Here is a 25,236-nt window from a genome sequence, read left to right as displayed (position 1 = left end):
TCATCGTCCATGTTTCACTTCCATACATGGCTACACTCCATACAAATACTTTCAGAAACGACTTCCTGACACTTAAATCTGCCCGCATCTCGTGGTCGTGCGGTAGCGTTCTCGCTTCCCACGCCCGGGTCCCCGGGTTCGATTCCCGGCGCGGTCAGGGATTTTCTCTGCCTCGTGATGGCTGGGTGTTGTGTGATGTCCTTAGGTTAGTTAGGTTTAAGTAGTTCTAAGTTCTAGGGGACTGATGACCATAGATGTTAAGTCCCATAGTGCTCAGAGCCATTTGAACACATAAATCTATACTCGATGTTAACAAATTTCTCTTCTTCAGAAACGATTTCCTTGCCATTGCCAGTCTACATTTTATATCCTCTCTACTTCGACCATCATCAGTTATTTTACTCCCTAAATAGCAAAACTCCTTTACTACTTTAAGTGTCTCATTTCCTAATCTAATCCCCTCAGCATCACCCGATTTAATTTGACTACATTCCATTATCCTCGTTTTGCTTTTGTTGATGTTCATCTTATATCCTCCCTTCAAGACACTGTCCATTCCGTTCAACTGCTCTTCCAAGTCCTTTGCTGTCTCTGACAGAATTACAATGTCATCAGCGAACCTCAAAGTTTTTACTTCTTCTCCATGAATTTTAATACCTACTCCGAATTTTTCTTTTGTTTCCTTTACTGCTTGCTCAATATACAGATTGAATAACATCGGGGATAGGCTACAACCCTGTCTCACTCCTTTCCCAACCACTGCTTCCCTTTCATGCCCCTCGACTCTTATAACTGCCATCTGGTTTCTGTACAAATTGTAAATACCCTTTCGCTCCTTGTATTTTACCCCTGCCACCTTCAGAATTTGAAAGAGAGTATTCCAGTTAACCTTGTCAAAAGCTTTCTCTAAGTCTACAAATGCTAGAAACGTAGGTTTGCCTTTTCTTAATCTTTCTTCTAAGATAAGTCTTAAGGTTAGTATTGCCTCACGTGCTCCAAAATTTCTACGGAATCCAAACTGATCTTCCCCGAGGTCCGCTTCTACCATTTTTTCCATTCCTCTGTACAGAATTCGTGTTAGTATTTGGCAGCTGTGACTTATTAAACTGATAGTTCGGTAATTTTCACATCTGTCAACACCTGCTTTCTTTTGGATTGGAATTATTATATTCTTCTTGAAGTCTGTGGGTATTTCGCCTGTCTCATACATCTTCCTCACCAGATGGTAGAGTTTTGTCATGAATGGCTCTCCCAAGGCCATCAATAGTTCTAATGGAATGTTGTCTACTCCCGGGGCCTTGTTTCGACTCAGGTCTTTCAGTGCCCTGTCAAACTCTTTACGCAGTATCTTATCTCCCATTTCATCTTCATCTACATCTTCTTCCATTTCCATAATATTGTCCTCAAGTACATCACCCTTGTATAAACCCTCTATATACTCCTTCCACCTTTCTGCCTTCCCTTCTTTGCTTAGAACTGGGTTGCCATCTGAGCTCTTGATATTCATACAAGTGGTTCTCTTCTCTCCAAAGGTCTCTTTAATTTTCCTGTAGGCAGTATCTATCTTACCCCTAGTGAGACAAGCCTCTACATCCTTACATTTGTCCTCTAGCCATCCCTGCTTAGCCATTTTGCACTTCCTGTCGATATGATTTTTGAGACGTTTGTATTCCTTTTTGCCTGCTTCATTTACTGCATTTTTATATTTTCTCCTTTCATCAATTAAATTCAATATTTCTTCTGTTACCCAAGGATTTCTATTAGCCCTCGTCTTTTTACCTACTTGATACTCTGCTGCCTTCACTACTTCATCCCTCAGAGCTACCCATTCTTCTTCTACTGTATTTCTTTCCCCCATTCCTGTCAATTGTTCCCTTATGCTCTCCCTGAAAATCTCTACAACCTCTGGTTCTTTCAGTTTATCCAGGTCCCATCTCCTTAAATTCCCACCTTTTTTGCAGTTTCTTCAGTTTCAATCCGCAGTTCATAATCAATAGATTGTGGTCAGAATCCACATCTGCCCCTGGAAATGTCTTACATTTTAAAACCTGTTTCCTAAATCTCTGTCTTACCATTATATAATCTATCGGATACCTTTTAGTATCTCCAGGATTCTTCCAGGTATACAACCTTCTTTTATGATTCTTGAACCAAGTGTTAGCTATGATTAAGTTATGCTCTGTGCAAAATTCTACAAGGCGGCTTCCTCTTTCATTTCTTCACCCCAATCCATATTCACCTACTATGTTTACTTCTCTCCCTTTTCCTACTGAGAATTCCAGTCACCCATGACTAAGCATAACTGTCGGAAAATGAAAGAACAACGAAAGTGCTATCTGCCTTTGGAGGTGGTGATAAAAACACAACAATTCAAACAATACCATGCTTTATTTGGGCAATCTGGGCACTCGTAAATCGTGTCTGTTCGTTGTCCTCGGCTGGAGCATGATCTGCACTTTTTTCTCCGTGATTTTGATGTTCCAGGTGATTTTCATTTTACCACAACATGTTGGGGATTTCTGACTGGCTGATCTACCTGCTTTTGTGGCAATAGTGCTCTTATAATACTGAGTCTGAATTCTTGGAAGGACATTTTTGTGCCCGAATATTTATTGTGTAGGGCATGTGCGTTTGTCAGCGTCGTTTCCATAACGTGGATGAAACGTTTATTGTACCAGCGTATGGTTTTTCGTTCCGAGAGGTAATATGATAACATCTGATCGTGCTGATCAACTCCCGACATAAATTTATTGTAGTGTACATTGGTCAAGGGCTTAGATTTCTTCTTCTTTCTATTGTTTTCAACCTGAACCATTTCATTTGCAAATGCATTAGAAATGTAGCAAACCTCCCTCTAATCACACCACTTACCTATCGTAACTCCTTCCGCAAATCCGGCAACGGCTTCACCTTTTCGTAATTTTGCCTTCTGTATTGCCTTGGGTGCATCCTTCCGATAGGCCCTCAGAGGTCCCGTGCGGTGAGTCTTCTTCTCCAGGAGCAACTTAGCCAATGCGAATCTATTATAGTACTTGTCCATGTACACGTGGTGACCAGCATTCAACTTTTCATCCACTAAATGAAGAACAATTTTTTGCGCATGGCCTCTTCCTTCTAAATCGTACAGCATGCCAGAGTATACCGCAAATTTTAGGACCATTCCAGTGGAAGTTTTCAAAATATATAGCTTTATCCCAAATTTGTGATTTTATTTCTGATGTATTGGCGGAAAAGTAATCTACCACGCCAAAGGACCATTGATTTGTCCAGTGACAGTTCCCGTCCACGGTAGTACGTTTGGCACATCCTTTCACTGAAAAAAGTGAGAACTGGGCGTATTTTATAAAACATGTCCGTTGGTTATGGTTCGCCGTTTTGGATTTTCAGAAAAATCCAATGCACCAAGTATCAGAAGAAAATGATTTCCTGAAATACTATCGGCAATTCCTTTCACATGACCTTTTTCCAATAGTCCTGCAACTTCCTCATCTTTACATTTCCCATGTGCAGGAAATCTCCTAAGAATACTGACAATTCGCCAACCGTCACATATTTCCAACAATTTATTCGTGATTGTTCTTTGATTCCCACAGGAAGGAATAATGAAGTTGTGTTTCGATTTGTTCCTTTTACAACTTTCAATAGAAATTCGTCCGTCAGGAAAAGACGAAAATAATCTAAGGGAGTGTTTCCCACTGGTTGAATTAGGAGTCCCTCATTTTTATAAACGGGCAATTTACCATCCCAACTGGCTCGCTTTCCCATGCAACACTTGTATCAGCTACGTTACCACTTGTTAGCACTCCTGCCTTTCCTGTCGCTTGGATTCACAGCCATTTCTAGTCTCATCTAAAGCAAACTCGGCTCAGTCAGACTCTTCACTGGATTACCACCCGTCCTCCCCACTGGCCAATTCCGTTTCTGAATCGCTTTCTTCTAATATTTGTAATAATTCCGCAACCGTTAGGTTTTATACGTTTATTGTGTCCTATATTTTACGTTTCTTAGGTTCTGAAGGGCCCGCCGTGTCACGATTGTTTCCATTTTCAGTCCCCCAATAGAGAAAAACTGTAGGGAAAAAACGCGAACCGCACCCGTAAAAACCGAAAACAATACGTTCTTAGAGAGCCTGCGCAATAAACCACACCGAATGGCTGTGCCCAACTAAACCGAACCGTGGTGCCTCGCAACAACTGACTCTCTCTCCGCGCAGGCGCGTCCACGGTATGTGCTCCAGTATCGGCCAGGCGCGCTGGCACTCCGATGACAGCGAACGTGTTAACGAGGGAGATTGGTCAAGTCTCTGTCCAGCTATCCAGAATGTAGCTGGTTGTGATTTCCGTAAATCTCTGTAGGCAGATGGAGGAATGGAGCCTTTAAAAGGGCACTATCAATTTGCTTCGCAACCTTGACACAGCCCTAGATTGTGTTCTATCTCTAATAATATCTGATGAAACTTTATTTTCCTTGAGACATATTGAGTCTCAACTTTATCTTTGATAGGGATCGAAGCTGACGCATAAAATAAAAGTTGGTACTAAGGCCGGGACTTGAAACCGCATCTCCCACTTAGTACGCAGATGTGTGGCCAGTACACCACCTCGCATACTGCCACACACATTTATTTCCCTCCACTTCCTTGAGTTGTGGAGTGAGGTTTGTATTATGGCCGGTATTGGACTGCAAGAGTCCATAAACTATGCCAGACGCAATTTCAGAGTGGTATATTGGAAACACATTTGCCTAACAAGGACCAAGGTTCAAGTCAATGCCCTCGTACAAACTTTAATTTACTGATTCAGTTTCTATCCTTGTCTAATGATTTCGATGTAAACAAGACATTAAACCCTAATCTTCATTCCTTACTTCCTTATCCCAGAAGAGTTTTGATGACTGAGAACATAGCGTGATTTTATTTCATTCAACATTTTTTCATGTTTTCGAAGGAAAACATTGGGAAAATATAGATGTAAAAAGTAAAATAGAAATTAAAAACGCATTATCAAATCAGATAATTGGAGGCTAGCTGTAGGTGTTCGAAGTTCAATACACCACAACTTGGTTTGGATTTAAAGAGATTTTGTTCGACTTAATGCTTCAAGCGAAGAAATATCTTTAGAGCAAAGCTCTTTTTCTGAGATCACTGTCTTTTTCCTTGTATCCCTGTAGATGCCAACATTTCGTCATCATAGTATGTTCCTTGTAGGTAGGCTCTTTTCTATTACATAATAATAAATAAATGCTATAGTTTCAATAAAATGATTTGACTTATGAAACATTTGCAAAAGGAACCAAGTAGGACCTTCTAAAGTATCAGAATTGTAATTATCTTATTTCATGGTGCGTTAAACAACCATACAGATGCATGCTTTACCAGTGTTGATGCTCAGTTTAATACACTTTCCGTGGTTTCAACGACCATTGTAATGCATGCAAACAGTCAGGTAACAGGTGGAGTTAGGTATGGGTAGCATTGTGTACTGACCTGCAGACAGCGGTGACACCAGATGGAAGGACGCGCAAATGGCACCAGCGCTCTCCCCAAACAGAGTGACCAGCTGAGGGTCGCCGCCGAAGTTCACGATGTTCCTCTGCACCCAGGTCAGCGCCAGCTGCTGGTCCTTGCTGCCCGCGTTACCAGGAACCACCTCGTCACCCGTACTCAGGAACCCTGTGAAACACACAGCTTTATGGCATGCCCTCTACTTGAACTGCTTATCAGGCTGTAGCAGTTCGCGTGCTTGCTAAACGGTAGTAGGGCGAAGACGGGCACAGCTGGGCACGGTGAACAGACAACTGACAAGCCGCCACTTCTGTCTCAGGGGTTGTAGCGCACGTGATCCTACTACACAGGCCGAGCGTATGCGGCCGGGGCTGGACAAGCAGCTAGTGCGTAAGGAGAACGCATGCCATAATACTGTTTAGCGGGTAGCCTACTTTGCCACGAGTGATGTGAGGGGCAGGCATGTCCCACGAGGTAGCACTGTAACACCTTGCATACCTTGCACCATCTGCTTCTTACTCGGTGAAATGTTATGATGAATAGAAGACAAAAGGAAATGGCACACATGAACCATAACATGCTCTCCTTCTTTCATCCCCCTTTCTGCTTTACGGATGCTAACGAAATGACTTTTGACTGCTACAATACCCAGGGGGAAGCGAGGGTACTTTATGCTGAGCATCTGAAAATTTTATAACATTATCAGTTACTTTACACTTTAAAATTCTGAAAAATATTTATTGTTTTCAATAAGTTATTTTACCAAATATCGCCACTGTTTAGATTTTTCGTTTAAACTTTGCCCAAAAATTAAAGTTTCCATGGTAGATCTCATTTTTTGCAATGAATGTCATATTCAGTATGTTCGGGTTCGGAACATTAGTCACACATCAGCATCTATTTAAACAATACGTTATGAGTGAGAAACAGTTGGGTTAGTTTTTATGGTGGACATTAAAGTATCCCCCTCCCTCCCAGCATTCTAATTATTGAAAGGGTGTTGATATTGCTCAGATTGCGCTAAAAATATTTTCGGGTTCTGGACCCTAATTACATAAGAGTACCTCTGACAAAGAATAACGTTAATGTAAGTCAATAACAATAAACCATTTTAAATTTTTATTCTTATTTAATTTTTTGGGGTGGGCATCAATTACCCCACCCACTGATAATGAGCGTTACGGAATTTTTGTTGGTATTGCTAGTGGTGAAACAAAACCAAACTATCGAAAGTGTAAGTGTGCAGGATCTATCCTTCAGTTTGACAAAAACTTCTTAAATATGTGAGTAACTTCTCATGGACAGGGCCCACAGTCAATAGAAACTTTGAAAGACATCATGTTCCCCATTGACTGTAGAAAATTATTTGCTTCTTACAATAAGCAGCGAACATAATATCTTTCAAAATACCCTACACATTTATGAATGTGGCATCACTCGTTCCTGCAAATTAGTTCAATAATTTGGAAGTTTTAAGTCTCTTAAGAACTGGCACAGGAAAGAAATACTTATTCAGTAAATTTTTAATAGCCCTCTGTGATACGACTGGCCTAATATGATTTTTTATTTAATACGTATAATCAGCTGTATAACCTCTTAGAAAAAATGTATTTCTCGATGTGTGCTATTGTTGTGGCCCTCAACATGAAAAATGGTTTGATTTAATCCTCTATTTCACTTTGCTGTGTGTAATTCTCTTCGCTTCTATATAAGTACTGCAATTATTATGATCATATGACTGTGTGCTTAATGGATGAAAGGCTATCGGTTTTTCTGCTGTGGTTTCAGGGGTATTTCAACCGAGTGCGGCTGTTTTTGGAACTGAATAGTGGAAATGATACAAGGTTTGTCTATTATTAACGACCACAAAGATTGCGATGTACAAACTGACATGTATTTTCTACTAACACACAAATTCTGAGGCAGTTGCTACCTTCGCCTTACACGTCTAATCACAGTTATATCTTTTTATTGGTTGTTGATTTTCAGTACTTCATCACACGCAATGCTGATGGTTAACATCGACAACAATCCTCACTACAATCCATGGTTGTTGTTGGCCAACGCGGTTGATGCGAAACACGAAATTCGGCACTTGTCACTTCTGATGTCATATCACTCGCGAATCGGTATCGATGAGGGTCCACCCCACGACGATTAGGGCGACGCGCTCATCTGTCACACATCGGTAAATTTACTCGACCACCATTCTTGCCCATCCCTCCAGCACTACAGCTCACTCGACACTCTCCATTACTACTGCTTACTCGACACTCCTCTCACTGCCTCCTGCAGGGCTCGACAATCGACTCACATCTATCGACCTGGGCGTCGGATACCAGCATCTATGTTAATGGGATCACGGATCCCTTACATCCCCGCCCTAAAAACCTTCTTTGTAGCCACAGGCGAAAAAGAATAATAGGAAAAAATTATCACGTAGTATATAAATGAAAATGAGCAACATAAGTTCTGGTTCAAATACTGAAAATTACATCATATCACAAATAATACCCCATTGACTCCAGTAGCAAACTGCCCCTACAGAAACATCATACAAAATCAATATACCTTAATTAACATAGCATAGTAAATATTTTTATAAGACTTTGTGTTACATTCAGTTACCAAAAATCTTCACTTTTAAAGGTTTGTATGGGCCGTGAACAACATATTTCTTACTGGTTAATCTTTTATAACTTGCTACAGCAAAGACAAGAAAACAAGCTAGTGGAATGCCAGCTACCCCTTTGGTATGCCGTCGTTTCAGCGGGGTTCCTGCTGTCCATACTACTTACTCACTTGGTGAACACACATTAAACTTAAGGGAGAAATTCACAACTTATTCGTTTGAGTTTTTAACGCAATCAAAATTGAATATCAAAACAAAATATAGCATTTACACCTTGACTTATGCAATTATTTTATAATCCGTCTTACATCTACGGAGTCAATAATATTAAATGCTCCATTATACCACTAAATATGTCTTACATAACTATTTGCATCGCCATAACTAATGTGGTCACCTAATGAAAATTTAAAATTACTGATCATTTCATTTCGCCAGACATTTAATGGCATCGCTAATGCTCGGATGAAAAATATAATATTTCCTATTATACCGACATTAATCCAAATCTGCTATATGGATATTTATTATTCATTACACAGTGCCAGAATTCTGCTTCTAAAGCTTGATGTAAGTACAACCATACTTGACTTTGATAGCTAACTGGATACATGAATTACTCATTACTCATGAGTTACACTTTGTGTTTTATTCATAACTTGCAAACAGATGTGGCTCATGTGCTAAATGACTAACTTCAATACTTCTAACATCTCATACTCCACACATTTCATTACACATAACTCCCTCAACTTAACAGCAACTTCAAATGCAAATAAATATATATCTTCAACCTACATGAATCCTCCATATACTTCAATAATTCAAACATCTCACACTCAATACACTTCATTACACATAACTCCCTCAACTTAACAGCACTTCAACTGCAAATAAATATACATCTTCAGACTACATCAACCCTCCATATTCGCTGCAATTACTACATAAAAATACTACTCCAGGCTCCTTGGCCTCTCCGTTCATCATATTTCACATCATTTATTCGAACAAGTATCTCCTCATGTATTTGTTTCTTTACATGTTCATCTACATACAAGTGGATACGTTACTTCAATTCTCTTACAATTGCTTGACCCTTTTATGCCTCATAAAACAACTCTGTAAGGTTACACAAACTCTTTTTTGACCAATTAGCTTCCCACCACATTTTATAAACATTAAATTTCTGATCTGGTTCTCCCTTTATTACTTCTGGCACTATTAATTTTGTAACATACTGACACTAAACTGATTTTTAATTTTTTGATTCTCTGACATCCCACACTCTACATCAACAGTAACTACTTATCCTTATTTTAAGTCAACTATAAATCTGCTACATGTTTCCTGAACGAATTACTTGGATGACCACTACCAATCCTATCTACTACACACTAACTTTCTTAGCCTAAGGATACAGAAAGATGGTAGAGGAGTGAAACTTGAAACGAGAAATAAAGTCTCACCCAGCTGGGAGTGTACCAGTCGCCACTTGGTATACCAACAAAAGAGTTGCTGACTCCCTACACCTTAAACTGATTTTATTCCATTATCTGGGTTGTCCTTATCCTTATGTGGATAGTATCTTTTTATATTCTCAACATGTTCCTTACCATGAGCTCTTTTTGTTTGCACATATTCCAATTCCACTATGTTCGGGTGATAAATTCTTGTGATCTTATATGGCTCTTTATAAACATGGTTAAATTTATGCATCTCAGAATTTATTTTCTCCGATTTGGCATGCACTTTTACTAGCACCAGATCCCCAACTCGATAAGTTCTTGGCTTTACCAATTTATGTCTTTCCTGTCCCTTCTTTGCTTCCTCTTTCATACTCAGTTCCACTAATTCTAATTTCTTCTCCCATGTTATGTCATTTCCAGGTGGATAACCCAATAGCTCACGAAACACACTATCAGGTTCTTCGTTGAGCAAGATTTCACACAGTGCAAATTCCGTTGAGTCATGTGGGAGATGATTCCTGATACGTTCAAATTTTCCCAGGTACTCCTTCCATGATCGCTGCTTCCTGTGACAGTATGTCCTACACAAACGATTTAATTCCTTCATCGATCGTTTGGCTGGACTGGAGGTCGGTCTATACCTTAAGATTGCAATTGGTTCTATCTGATGTTTATCTAGCATTTCTTTGTTTTCTTTCTTGATTTCTTCATTTTCTTTAGACATCTCTTCTACACACTTGTTGATTTCTTCATTTCCTTTGGACATCTGTTTTGAATGCTTGTTGATTTCTTTATTTCCTTTGGACACCTCTTCTAAACATGTGATATTTCTTTCTTTCCATTGGACATCTCTTCTAAACGCATGATGATTTCTTTCTTTCCTTTGGACATCACTTCAAAAATCTTGTTGACATCTTGGAGTATCTTAAACATTATTGACTGCGATTCTCCATCCTCAAGACCCAGTTCCTTTCTAATTGGTTTTACCGGTGTCTCAGGGTAACCGGTTGAATGACCCAATGGGCTGTCCATTGACATTCCACTAGTACCAATTCCTGACTCATCCTTGTCCTCCTGAACTACATCCATTTGTCTAACCACCTCCTCCACAACCTTCTCTTTCAATTCAGGATCCATTCTCAATTACTCGCTATGCACAGATAAGAAAAAAATAAAATAAAATAAAAATAACCTCCTGTAACCCAAACACTCACTAATTAGTTAATAGCGAAATAATCCTTCACTGTATTCGTTTAACCCAGACTAGCAAAATAGACCTCTCCTTTGAACACCATAAATTACAGGAGCCTATCCACATCAAACATCAATGACTGCATTTATACACAAAATCTCGAAGTAACATACACACAACATAGAAGACATATAAACATGTAGTTTACAATAAATAATGCAAATGAGACACTATTCTGTGCTGTACAGCATGAAAACACATGCATATTAGCATACCATGCTTCAGAGAAAATTCGCAAAAAAAATACTATTCTTATGTTTTCTGCAATTGACAAATTCAATTTGAAGTTCCTTCCGCGCTCTGAAGATAGTGCAATATTAATTAGTCTCGCGCCACCAACTCGTCCTCACTCACCCCTCGACGCTCGTCGAAGTCGCGATGTTTTGACGTTTGAAGTCGCGCTACTAGTGGTGTTGGCGTTGGCTCCTCCGGAGCGGCGGCTGTCAGGCGATGCGTTGCTGTAGCTGGTGTGTAGTGCCGTGTGCAGAGCGAAGCTCGCGGCGAAACGCGCTGACGCAGTCTCGCAGTACGGTGGTTGGCGACCGGATGGAGCTGCTATCATGTATTTCGTTGATCGGCGGGTAGGTGGCGCAGACGTCGTATACTTCGTGGGTTCGCCACTAAATGTCGTACTCCGCGTCGTCGTTGTTTCTACTTCAACCACTTGGATCCGCTGTAGTCACCGGTCAGTATGGTATATCTCCGCTATTCAAATCCTTGCTGTCACGGCGTGTGGAACTTCTTCACTGCTTCAGATTCTTTGGCTAGGCGATCACAGTGTCAAGGTGACGTCATCCAACAATTACGCCACAGACAACACTCGCAAATGCGGTAACAGTTTATGGGTCCACGTGAAATTGAGCGATTTACACCGTTCAAAAGACAATTTCGGGTACAAAGTCACTTGAAAAGATGTTCCTAATACTTTCGTAACGGAATTTTGGTTAGTTCATTCTAGATTACGCACAAACGCGCCTTTCCTTAGAGTCTAAATTTTACAGTACTTCATGCAGGTTTTCGTGTCCATATTTCAATACATTGCTCATTAACACTGCTTTGGTCACTTGAACTTGTAAAAAGAAATTGTTTACTGTTCCTCAGTTACTTTTGCACTGTATTGTCTAAATAACGTGCTTCGTTCCCGCGATTTCTAATTTCACCATACATGTTATATTATACTGTTTCTAGTTGGAATACTGTAATTTTAGTCACGGTAATGACAATACCCAATTATTTTTGCACTAAAATCGTCCGATAATTGCCAATGTCTTTACACTGAACCAAAAATAGTGCTTAATAACTCATTGTTCGGATCCGAAGATTGCAACCGTCCTTTTCACGGGAGCCAAGATGAAACTCCCCCGTTTAATTCCTTTACTGGATTTTGTGTAATTTATCGAAGCCGCCAAACAGTTAATTATTATGATTATATGACCGATGAAAGGGTACAGTACCGCCCAACATTGAGAATAGGTACGAAATTCTGTCAGAACAACACATTTTTTTTGTAAAAGTAACTCAATAATTTCAATTAATACAGCGAAGCCGGATACCAGTGTGGGAAAGAATGACAATTTATTTATTTAATTGATCACATGTGCACTTCCTCAACATAAATCCTTACATCCAGTTTGGTGAGATCTGTGTGGTGTAAATGAATGAATGTATGGTCGTCTGCTAACCACAGATAGTGAATCGATATGAGCATCTTTGAGTCGATCCTTTGGCTACCTTTGGTGAGACCAAAGAGATGGAAGTTACCAGAGCTTTGAGCGTCTGAAATGGGGCTGACCAATAAGGTAGCAAGGTACTTCTCCCACTTCGAGAGAGGTGCGAGAGAACGAAAAGACGGCCATGTTTCAGACTCGGCACTCTGGCGCTGAACCTTCTGCTGTGAAGACCTGTTTTTTGTTGTGCTCCGTAATGAAAGCGTGGAGGCATGGTATGGATGTGGAATACTTAAGAGTAGTTAGAACTAATCATTTCTCTTTCCTAGGATCTTTTGTGGGGAAAATTACAAAGTGAGGCAGGTAATTTTAAAGGGATTATAGTAAACCAACGGTCACAAAGGGGCCACGTGTAGTTATAAGTTGAGATACTAGCGTGGGTACAATAAGCTGAAATATTTAAGAATTAATATCGTGTGTACCATAAGCTGAAATATTTGAGAATTAATAGCGTGTGTACAATAAGCTGATATATTTAAGAATTGCGTGTGTATCATAAATTGAAGTATTTAAGAAATATCATTCCGTGTGACGCTGAATTTAAACTCTGAGAGAAAATCAAGGTGAGTCGGCCGTTTTTCCAGCAACGCCACTTGGCTTGCATTGCACAGGAAGACGAGCGTTTATCTCCAGAGTTCACAGTAGGAAACTGGAATTACAAATTGGGGCAGTGTCGAGTGAAACTGGGTTAAATATTGATTGAAGTGGGAAAGCGGAAAATGATGAAGTTGTAACGGTTCTTGTGTATTATTTCAGATTGTTGTATTGGGTATGTCTTGTAATTTGAATATGTGTGTTTTGCATGGGAGTAGCAAGGTAGTTTCGGAAGATTTTGTGGGTATGCCTGTTCCTTCTGCATCGCTCGATCTGGAGGAATGTTTCTGGAGAATGATTGTGAGAGGCGAAGTGTGAGGTATAATAAAAGATCCACCATCCGACCCAGGGAGTGCACAGTTGTGGTAGATAGATTACGAGACCGTAGTATGGAAATTCTCTTATGATATTGTCGTAGGTTGTAGAATTTGTGTGCTAATGAATAAATCAAATAGTGAAAAGAAAGAGATTAGTGGCCTATTTCATTAAATTGTATGTTATCATAATGTCCCGAATTTGTATAAAAGCCGTTAAATCAAAGACAAAAAGTAAGTGTGGTATTGCCAGTGCGTAGTGTGCAGACAGAGTTCTATAGTCAGATGCGTGTTTCCGTTGCGTATTATTCATGCAGGAGGATAATTTGTAACAAAATCGTAAGATACGAGAATTCATGTTGCTAATCCACTCGCTTGGCAAACCACCCATCTTGCAGGCCTGACTGCTTGATGCCACAGTATGAGAAAGGCAAGTGGGTGCCTCTCATAATTTCGACCCTGCCAGGATTCCTTTTGTTAGGATATTTAATTTGATGCCAGGATTAATTTGATGCCAGGATTATTTATTGGTCAGGATATTTAATTTTGTTGCCAGGATTCCGTTTTTGTCACGATAATTTTGTTGCCAGGATCATTTTTGTTAGGATATTTTGTTGTTAGGGTTTGCTGTTAATTTTTTTTATTTTTTGATGGAATATATTGTGATAGCGCTAAGAAGTAAAGTTTTTTTTCTGTTTGCAATTTCTTTCTGGATTGGTGAGGATCTTTTATTTTATTTTATGTAATTAATTGCGGTATCGCACAAGGCTAGAAGATCGTTTTATAATTTTTTTTTTGCGTAATGTCCGTAGTAACTAGGTCGCAGGCTAAAAGTATAGTCACCATGGAGAATAACGATTCTGGCGTGAATGTAGCAGTGCAGCGGGAAGTAGGTGTTGACCGTGAGTTAATGAGAGGGGACGGCAGGCACTCCGAAGAGGCTGTATTGTTCAGTGGACCTCTGCAAGGGGAGCCTTTGTGCAGTGGGCTTTGTTCACTATCGGGGGCCTTTCCGAACGACGCGGGCGAGCAGGGACTCGGTCAGGTAGAGAGTGAAAGTGCAGCTACCCTTAGCGAAGCTACGGTTTCTCAGGCGAACGAGGTGAGCGCGTCGAAAGTTGCAAATGACGATATGATGCTACAGTTGTTACAGAGTTTGGTGAGAGATAATAAGGAAAGAGATAGGGAGAATAAGGAAAGGTTAGAAGCGATGAGTAGGGAGACTAAGAAAGGATTGGAAGCAAATAACGAAAGATTAGAAGCAATCAATAGAGATAATAAGGAGAGAGATAGGGAGACTAAGGAGAGATTGGAAACAATGGATAGGGGAAATAAAGAGGCAATGAGGAAGCTACACACAGTTATCGATGAGCGGCTGTCCGCAGTTAATAATCGGTTAGATGAGGGGGAGAAGAATCTGGATGTGGTGCAGCAAGAATGTGATGCTGTGAAAGGAAAAGTCAATAATTTGGAGGTACGAATAAGTGCAATAGAGAGCGATATTACAGAACGTAGGGACGTGCTGCCGGATGAGCGAATCAAAGAGATAGTGGAGGACTTACTTGCAGATAAACAAGGGGCATTAGACAGCGTGGAAGCTCAAGTCACCCGACAGGAAGTGGCGCTAAATAAACATAGAGGAGAAGTTGCGGAGGTAGTGGCCAGAATGAATACGATTAGCGCAGATGTAGAAAAGATCAGTATAAGAGGCGAAACAGGCTCTGACAGCACGCAGCGAGAGGTTTATGCCGACCAGGAGGAGATACAGCCACCATTACAGTTTAAAGAGGCACAATTAGAAATAAGTAGGAAACATAGTGAGCTAGCACAGTTGCAATTAGCGTGCAGTAGCGAAGGTGACGCACCACCAGGTAGATTGCCGAGGGAGAGTGAGATAAACTCAGAAAGCGAAAATAGGCAGAAGGAGAAAGGCGAATTCACAGAGTCAGAAGAACGGTTTTGTCGGATAAAACAGGTGGCAGACTCAACTGGGTATAGTCCAAGGCTGTCTCAATTTCAGGACGCATTACTTTCATCGAGGGGATTGCTCCGCAAAACGAAGTTTGTGTATAACTATTTGAGAGACGAGGCTAGAGCGAAAATGCAGGAAGACCTTAAAGACGGTAGTAGCCATTTAAATGAATTCTGGTCGCAAAGTAAGCAGGACCAGGTTACGCAAAGCATATTGATAATGCCAAATCGTAACGAATGTGGTATAAGGGATTCAGTGTCGTGTTGTCAGAAAATGCTGAGACGAAACAGGTATTTGGATGTGACATACGAACCAGCGGAGTTCATTAGAATCCATATAACGAAGTTGCCAGTGAAATTGCGCAGAGGTATAGCGATAGCAGGCAGAGGCGTAGACGATACCGCGTCATTTCAACACTTGGGTAATGAGAGCGATATCGTGAACGGAGACAGGTCAGATAGTGTCGAGGGCGGAAAGTATCAGAATGACAGGAGAGCATGGAATCCAGGCATTTCATTCTTGTCGTAATGGATTGAAGAATAGGAGAAACTAATCCAACATATCAGCCCTTAATATCTTGCTCTTAAAACACATGCAGCTGGCACTGAAAATTGTCTATGTAGCAGACAAACTCAACTAATATGTAGGGAATGCAAATACCATACTTCTGATCAGAGAATAAAACGGCAGTAATGGAATCTGTTAGGCTGGTATCTCAGTAAAATTTGCAAATTTTTTATTTCAAACGGTAAAGTAAAAGAGCGGTTTCTTCAAAGAATCCAGTTGCTAAAAGGTTATGTAATAATGCCAATGAGTCCAGTTTAATTAGGGTGATTTGATTATTGTAGATACTAAACACGTAATGTAAGAGGTAAACATTGTGATCGAAGTTTTTAGATGCCATCTGATCTATATTATGTCATTGTCGTGGTGACAGTTATAATGAAGTGCTGTGTATGGTTGTTCGGAATCTGGTGTTAGTGAGAGAGGCCACTTGCACCTAAGTTTCCAACACTTGGGTTGCCCAATTCTCCCAGCTTGTATATTCTCTGCACACATTTAATTTTCGTGTAAGCACATATTCCTAACTAGGAAATTTTTTACTGTGTATAGTGGACCATTCAGAGTGAGGCGGATTGTACATGAAAATGCTGTACTGATTGAGACGATCAAAGGAAAACAATCTCGAGGGCTTCATCACATTTCTAACATCAAATTATGGAAAAGTTAAGGATAGATCTAAGGTAGTCAATTTATGGTAGATAGTCAGTATATTTATTTGTGGTGTGTAACGTTGTGCAGAGTCAAATCGAACGTAAGAATTTTCAGGCGGGATGTCAGGAAGTATGACGGAATAGACTGGTCAAATGAGTCATGAACAGGAGTCGACAGAGTGGTGTATGTACGTGTTTTTTGTCGTATGAATAAGGATCAAGCAGAAACGACGTGATGATTAATGAGTGAATAAAGATGGTAGATAGAGAAGCGACGTGATAAATAGTAGTGGATAAAGGTGAATTTTTGAGGAGAGAATCGACGAGAAGCAGTGGGAATAATAATAGGGGGATTCGACGTGATGAAACAGCGGTAAAATAAAGGTGAGTAGAATTGAATAATGTGGAGATGTCTTAGATGTATGTTACAGAGAGGCCTGTGTATGCTGCAATAGAGATTGATGCCAATGGCGAAGGAAGACCAGGAAATGATGGAGTAATGGACGGACGGAGAGCCGAAATACGAATGAAGAGATGAGGACAACTGCACAATGTGAAAGGACGTAAAGGGAGTATGAGACCCAGATGGTGAACGTTGTGGAATACTGACGTAAGATGTAATGTAGGTGTAGATCTAATTCTTAGCATAACAATTGTGATTTGAGAAAAATAATATTTTTTGTTGTTGTTGAAGCCTCGTACCAGTATAACTAATCAAAACGGTACCAAGAATGTGTACAGCTATTTTTTGCAGGATGAATAATTTGTGTATTTTTTGTTCTTAGATGAAATGTCGCGATTCTAAGTTGATATTTAGCATAAAGTGAATGCAGAGGTAAGCCGATGGAGAGAGGTGCCAGAGTGAAAGGACGAATTCGGAGACTGGAATGCTATCTCTGAAACAGCTTCATGTGTTATGTGGTTGAGTATAAGGGAGCAAAGGTATGGTATGTTGTCGTGAGTGTGGTGGTGTTAAGGTTAGCTGACTTCTAGTCCTATTCTGTTAGTGTGTTAATGGATTGAATGAGAGGAAAAATGTGATGTCTGGTGAGTGAGAGTCGTAGAGTAGTGTGATCAATGCGCACACTCCTGTAAAGGGGATGCTACCGATCCATAACTAAAACATTATTGTGTTTTATTGTTTGTTGGGATGAACCTGGATGTCAGGTCAGGATCTGTCATACGTGTCCTAGAAACATTGCTATATATAATGAAATGTAAAATATGTGAAGAGATACTGATTTCAGTCTGTCACAAGCACAAGGGTGCATTATATGTTGTAGATTTAGAGTCATCAGTTCCTAAAATGTTTATTGTGTTAGGATGTTAAAGTAGTTAATATTTAATAACCAGTGGTAGGTAATTGTGAGCTATGTAGATTATTCTTATTTTTTTGTTAGAACACTTTCAAGGGGTAATAATTTCAGTGTGTCACAAGCACAAAAGTTCATTGTATATTGTAGTTTTAGGATAAAGTTTCTAATATTTTCACTGTGTTAGGATGTTAGAGTAGCCTACTCTTTGATATTGTAATTATGAGCGGTATAGATTGCTTATTATTCCTTTTGTTTTATTTTACACTTTCATGTTTTGTATGAGGGACGACAGGTACAAAGAATAGCACGAGTGTGGGCTATCTATAGAAAAAGGATAGATAAATGTATGTTGTCTGTGTAGAAAACTAGGGTGTATAATTTTATGTTCTTTTTAGAACAAAGATTCTTTTGTTACCAATGTAGCTAATAGATAATACATGTAATCAATGAGTATTTAAATGCTGTATATCGTTTTGTCTGTAATGTTGCGAGATGCACGGAAGATCTGGCTAATTGGGTGTCGTAACGCCCATACCGCTAACGGGCCGAGCTGACGTCACCATGGCGACAGGCGACACAGCCGCGGCACTCCCCACTCCATTGTCGGACGAGGTGCGCTCCACGCGCCCGCTACAGCAGGTCAACGGCCTGGGGCGACACGCACGCATCACTGGCCATTCATGAGTTCCGCCACCCTTACGACTGGGGAAGGTACCCCGCGGAGGCAACAGCGGGTGGTTTCTTCTGCTCAACGGCGCGCGCAGCGACGCTACTGCTGAATGGACGAGGCGCGACAGAGCCCGGCGGGAATTGGTTACCAGCAACTAGTAACTAGTACTGGACTGTGGAGCCGTGAAACAAGATGACTGCGACTTTCCATAAGGTGGAAAGTGAAGGACTGGTGTTTCCACATTGTGAGTGGTGGAAAAGATGTTGTCCTTAGCAGACGGGACGATTGTTTTGTTTTGTCTTGACCACTGAATGGTGGGATCGATAAACTTTTGACAATGACTTGTTAAGTGTGCTTTGTGAATGGCATGTGGGACACTTGGTATACTTAGAGGACAGTTGTCGTTTGGTGAACAATTAGAGTGGGACATTGACATTTGCGTCTGTAGTAGGAGACATTTCTTGGATTGGCGCGGGAATAAGTGCTGTTTGTTGAAACTTACGACTTTTAATTACACCATGAACTGAAAGGACAGAACCGTGGGTAATAGTAGTTGTAGGGCCATTTTTTTTTGGACGAACAGTTTCGTGTGGATGGTACTCTGAGAGTGACTATGACATTTGTGTTTAATGAGAGATACAGTTTACTGTTCAGTGCGTGTTCAAAATGCCGAATTGAGTGACTCAAAGACTTTCGTCCGGGTAACCATGGGAGAGCTTTGACACCGAGACAGTGGTTCTAGGAAAACTATCAGCAACTTTTTGACCCCAAGAAAATCACAGAATGAAATGTTTCCGTGTGACTCGCAAGATAGGGAATAATGTATTTGTAATTGTGTAAATGTTTTTTTTATATGTTTCATTCCTGAAGGGACAGCAAGCGTAATTGTATTTTATTAATATTTGTGTTTAGAATAGTTAGTGTTAGTTTTTTGGTTTGTTCTGGGTTATCAAGTTCACGTAGCATGTTTATTAGAATATTTGGTACAATGATGCTTTAACTATTAGCCAGTGGCGTAATACTAACGTAGCGGCTCTTGTAGTATTGATCAGTAAGGTTGTCACAGGGGAGAAGAATTTGCATTGCACAACAAATATCGGAATTAACTGATGTATTTTGATGTCGTGCATAGTAAATCTTGTTGGTGTTTTGACTGAAGCCACTTATTTTTTTTATTATCACAGTGGTGACATTTCACATTAAAGTGTAACGAAGGCTAGTTGAAATGCAAGTTCTTGTCGTCTATATGTGTGACAACAGAGAAATAAGCAGTAGAGTAAGATAAGAAAGCTACTGGTGGATTCAAGCACTTATTGCTAACTATTTATTGCGAGTATTGATCAAAGTTGATGGACTGACTAGCTCAGCACCAGGTATTTGTACTGATGGATATAGGATAAGGTTAAACTCACTGTCGAGTAGCTGTGGCAATTGCTTAGGTGATGATAGTTAATGAGGTATGACATGATGTCTTATATTTCATTGTTTTTCTTCTCAGTTTTATTTCTCTGTAGGTTTGAGGTATATTTTAGAGTAATGGTATGGAACCTGACATTCTACGTGTAACTAGTGTACGAATTTATTTCTTTTGTTGATTTTGTTTTGTATTTAGACTTTGCTGTGTAAGGGTTTTTACAGCGCAATTTATGAATGTCAGATTACTTGCTCTGTGTTTGGACAGTGAGCTATTCAAAATTTCATGAGTACAATTAGTATTTTTTTTATTTGTTTTAGAATTATTGAAATTTGGATTACTCATAAAAGTAACGAAGATCCCAGTAACTAAAGCAAAATTTTATCTCAATATTATTTTTTTATTTCTATGATGTGATGTTTTATTTGTCATGTGGATTGTTATATATTTGTATGTGTACGTTACTCCGGATTGTGGAGAGTACAATATAATTTGATCGTCTATTTGAGGTCACCAGGGGCTAAGGTCTCCTCCTGGTTATTTTGATGAATTGCTACGTTTGTTTTAATACAGTTTTCTTAAAAAAATGTTCGGAACTACCCTCGCATTGCAAGGATAGTACCGTGCCATTTTTTTCTGCATGGGTAGCCGGTGATGAAAGGGTACAGTACCGCCCAACATTGAGAATAGGTACGAAATTCTGTCAGAACAACACATTTTTTTTGTAAAAGTAACTCAATAATTTCAATTAATACAGCGAAGCCGGATACCAGTGTGGGAAAGAATGACAATTTATTTATTTAATTGATCACATGTGCACTTCCTCAACATAAATCCTTACATCCAGTTTGGTGAGATCTGTGTGGTGTAAATGAATGAATGTATGGTCGTCTGCTAACCACAGATAGTGAATCGATATGAGCATCTTTGAGTCGATCCTTTGGCTACCTTTGGTGAGACCAAAGAGATGGAAGTTACCAGAGCTTTGAGCGTCTGAAATGGGGCTGACCAATAAGGTAGCAAGGTACTTCTCCCACTTCGAGAGAGGTGCGAGAGAACGAAAAGACGGCCATGTTTCAGACTCGGCACTCTGGCGCTGAACCTTCTGCTGTGAAGACCTGTTTTTTGTTGTGCTCCGTAATGAAAGCGTGGAGGCATGGTATGGATGTGGAATACTTAAGAGTAGTTAGAACTAATCATTTCTCTTTCCTAGGATCTTTTGTGGGGAAAATTACAAAGTGAGGCAGGTAATTTTAAAGGGATTATAGTAAACCAACGGTCACAAAGGGGCCACGTGTAGTTATAAGTTGAGATACTAGCGTGGGTACAATAAGCTGAAATATTTAAGAATTAATATCGTGTGTACCATAAGCTGAAATATTTGAGAATTAATAGCGTGTGTACAATAAGCTGATATATTTAAGAATTGCGTGTGTATCATAAATTGAAGTATTTAAGAAATATCATTCCGTGTGACGCTGAATTTAAACTCTGAGAGAAAATCAAGGTGAGTCGGCCGTTTTTCCAGCAACGCCACTTGGCTTGCATTGCACAGGAAGACGAGCGTTTATCTCCAGAGTTCACAGTAGGAAACTGGAATTACAAATTGGGGCAGTGTCGAGTGAAACTGGGTTAAATATTGATTGAAGTGGGAAAGCGGAAAATGATGAAGTTGTAACGGTTCTTGTGTATTATTTCAGATTGTTGTATTGGGTATGTCTTGTAATTTGAATATGTGTGTTTTGCATGGGAGTAGCAAGGTAGTTTCGGAAGATTTTGTGGGTATGCCTGTTCCTTCTGCATCGCTCGATCTGGAGGAATGTTTCTGGAGAATGATTGTGAGAGGCGAAGTGTGAGGTATAATAAAAGATCCACCATCCGACCCAGGGAGTGCACAGTTGTGGTAGATAGATTACGAGACCGTAGTATGGAAATTCTCTTATGATATTGTCGTAGGTTGTAGAATTTGTGTGCTAATGAATAAATCAAATAGTGAAAAGAAAGAGATTAGTGGCCTATTTCATTAAATTGTATGTTATCATAATGTCCCGAATTTGTATAAAAGCCGTTAAATCAAAGACAAAAAGTAAGTGTGGTATTGCCAGTGCGTAGTGTGCAGACAGAGTTCTATAGTCAGATGCGTGTTTCCGTTGCGTATTATTCATGCAGGAGGATAATTTGTAACAAAATCGTAAGATACGAGAATTCATGTTGCTAATCCACTCGCTTGGCAAACCACCCATCTTGCAGGCCTGACTGCTTGATGCCACAGTATGAGAAAGGCAAGTGGGTGCCTCTCACCGTGTGCTTAATGGATGAAAGGCTATCGGTTTTTCTGCTGTGGTTTCAGGGGTATTTCAACCGAGTGCGGCTGTTTTTGTAACTGAATAGTGGAAATGATACAAGGTTTGTCTATTATTAACGACCACAAAGGTTGCGATGTACAAACTGACATGTATTTTCTACTAACACACAAATTCTGAGGCAGTTGCTACCTTCGCCTTACACGTCTAATCACAGTTATATCTTTTTATTGGTTGTTGATTTTCAGTACTTCGTCACACGCAATGCTGACAGTTGACATCGACAACAATCCTCACTACAATCCATGGTTGTTGTTGACCGACGCGGTTGACGCGAAACACGAAATTCGGCACTTGTCACTTCTGGTGTCATATCACTCGCGAATTGGTATCGATGAGGGTCCACCCCACGACGATTAGGGCGACGCACTCATCTGTCACACATCGGTAAATTTACTTGACCACCATTCTTGCCCATCTCTCCAGCACTACAGCTCACTCGACACTCTCCATTACTACTGCTTACTCGACACTCGTCTCACTGCCTCACAGTGTTGCCAACTCTAAAAAACCCTAGTCTCTAGATTCAATATCAAAAGTCGCTAGAAAGTTGCTAAAACTGATTTTACTAGGGGTGTACTGAAAATTTCGTGCTGTGAATGGTGCAATAAGCCAGGTTGGGGGGGGGGGGGGCAAATAAAATATTAATAAAAATTATCTCATACGTAATTGCTATGTTGTCTTAATTAAATGACGCATTGCTTGCAACAACATACATATAAAATACGCTAACGTTTAATTAAACATGTTATCATAATTGATGCAACACATAAATTTTTGTTCCGATCACAGTAGTCAAATATACTAGAAATATACAACTATATTTGTAACAAAAGAAAGCAAGAACTCAAATTAGGTTAAAAAATATATACATACCGTTATGTGAGCTATTCATCGTCGTCACTCAGAAGATCGAATAACTCTTCTGTTTCTTGCTCTGACAGAACTGTAGTTGATGTAGAGGATTGAACATCGCTCAAGAGAGCAACTTTTGTTCGTTTCAATAAGCTCCAATACGTCTGACAGTATGTCAAAAGATGCACAATCTTTATTTTGTTTCTTCAGCTAGCCTCTTAATACGATCAAAGCATTAATTCTTTAACGATAATCTGTTACGTTGTTTAGTTTTTATAGTGTTCACAGAACTGAATATTCTTTCCCCTTCATCATTTGAATGCGGTAGGCATAGAACAGTCATTGCTAGCTGTGAAATCAAAGAAACAGCATTCTCCCCTGCGGCATTTTTATACTGCAAAACCTCACTCCAAAATCGAACAGTGTTAGTAGTTTTATTCCACCTAATGAAGTTGATAGTATGCCATTCTTGCAGCATACCGTCTATGAAATCGCCACTAAAACTCAATTCTTTGGTTACATCCGCTACAGCATTATTTTTATTCACTTTTAGTGTTTCTTCAACATTCAGAATTGACATCTTTTTCAGGATCGTAACGTTAATTGGCAGTCTTTGTTGAATTTGTTTTATGAGTTTCAGACTAAACTGAATGGATCTCTTTTTCAAATAAAATTTATTTTCTTCAGACAAACTTGACTCAGACAATTTCTGTTCAAACATAAAGCCAAATTTCGGATTTGCGTACATACATTCGCTTCGAACTGGTGTTGTCAACAAATCAACAGTTGGAAAAACTGTGTTTTGTCCGAGTGACTGCATGAGAAATACAAGTGTATCTAGTAATTTAGTGGGGTCATTGTCTTCTCCTTCAAAAGCTTTTATTGCTATTTGTACGTCTTTTAAAGCATGTTTAAGGTAAAACATGTAAAGATGATTTGAGTCGTCACAATACATCTTGTACAAAAGATCGGCAGTGTTGTCTTGAACCATGGCAAGTGAAAAATGTAGCTTTAGTTCTTCCCACTGCTCCAGAATTCTTCGTATTGCTGGTTCAATTGAAAGCCAATGTGTTGCACAGACCTTCAAAAATTTTAGTGGCTGTTTTCCACAATTTATTGTCTCATAAACCTTTTTATATTCCTCTTGTCTTTTGGGTGAAATGGAGAACCAATTGTACATTTCCCATACAAGAATCTCTATGTTTCTAGGTATGGTATTCACTGAGGCGTGCGAAACTGCGAGTTGAAGAGAGCAACAAATGCAACGGATCAATACCAAATGCTTCAAACCATATTCTCTCCTGAGTTGTTCGAAAAGCCCATTGTTTATTCCAACCATTGCAGAAGCATTATCTGTACCAATTCCTACCATATTAGCGATTGGAAGTTTGAGATCTTTCAAAGAATTCACAAGAACAGCAGCCAGATTTCTTGCATCTGCAGTTTCTACTACAGCGTGTATGAGAAATGCTGATCTAATGGTTTGGTTGTTTACACTATAGTACCGTATAACGATAACTATCATTTTATATATTGATACATCTGTGGATTCATCTATTAGTACACTGTATTTTTGGTTACCTATATCTTCAACCAATGATTGTGTAAAATATGGAGCCAAAACTTCAGTCATAATGTTAGTGCACTTTGTACGATGTAATTGCATGTTTTTAGCGCCCTCATCACCGGAAAACACCTTCTTGCACAGTATTCCTAAATGATCTACAGCTAAAATAGAACAATGTTCAGCAATAAACAAAGAAAGGGTGCCTTCCACTCTGCTTGCTATTTTAACTGTAATTTTCGAAACAATTTTTACTGGTAAGGTGGTTTGTGTGATGTTTAAAGCTTTCCCGGCGTACTGATTGTTCCCTAATTGTTCCGGCAGTTCTCCCGTGTTTTTATGGAACAAGGTGGTTCGTGTTTTCTTTAAATCAATAG

The 25,236-nt window shown here is 39.7% G+C and overlaps 1 protein-coding gene across 1 annotated transcript in view; it reads right to left on the bottom strand.

The window, feature by feature from the left end:
- The window catches only part of LOC126251382 (venom carboxylesterase-6-like), a 147,783-nt gene that overhangs the window by 62,337 nt on the left and 60,210 nt on the right, over nt 1-25,236 (bottom strand). Inside the window, exon 4 of the mRNA XM_049951769.1 lies at nt 5,486-5,671. Coding sequence (XP_049807726.1) covers nt 5,486-5,671 — 186 coding nt within the window. The remainder of the gene's footprint in view (nt 1-5,485; nt 5,672-25,236) is intronic.

This window comes from Schistocerca nitens, chromosome 4 (genome assembly GCF_023898315.1).
Source record: "Schistocerca nitens isolate TAMUIC-IGC-003100 chromosome 4, iqSchNite1.1, whole genome shotgun sequence".
Classification (NCBI taxonomy): Eukaryota; Metazoa; Arthropoda; class Insecta; order Orthoptera; family Acrididae; genus Schistocerca; species Schistocerca nitens.
Note: the sequence above shows the minus strand (reverse complement) of the source record. Positions and strands in the feature narration are given on the sequence as shown.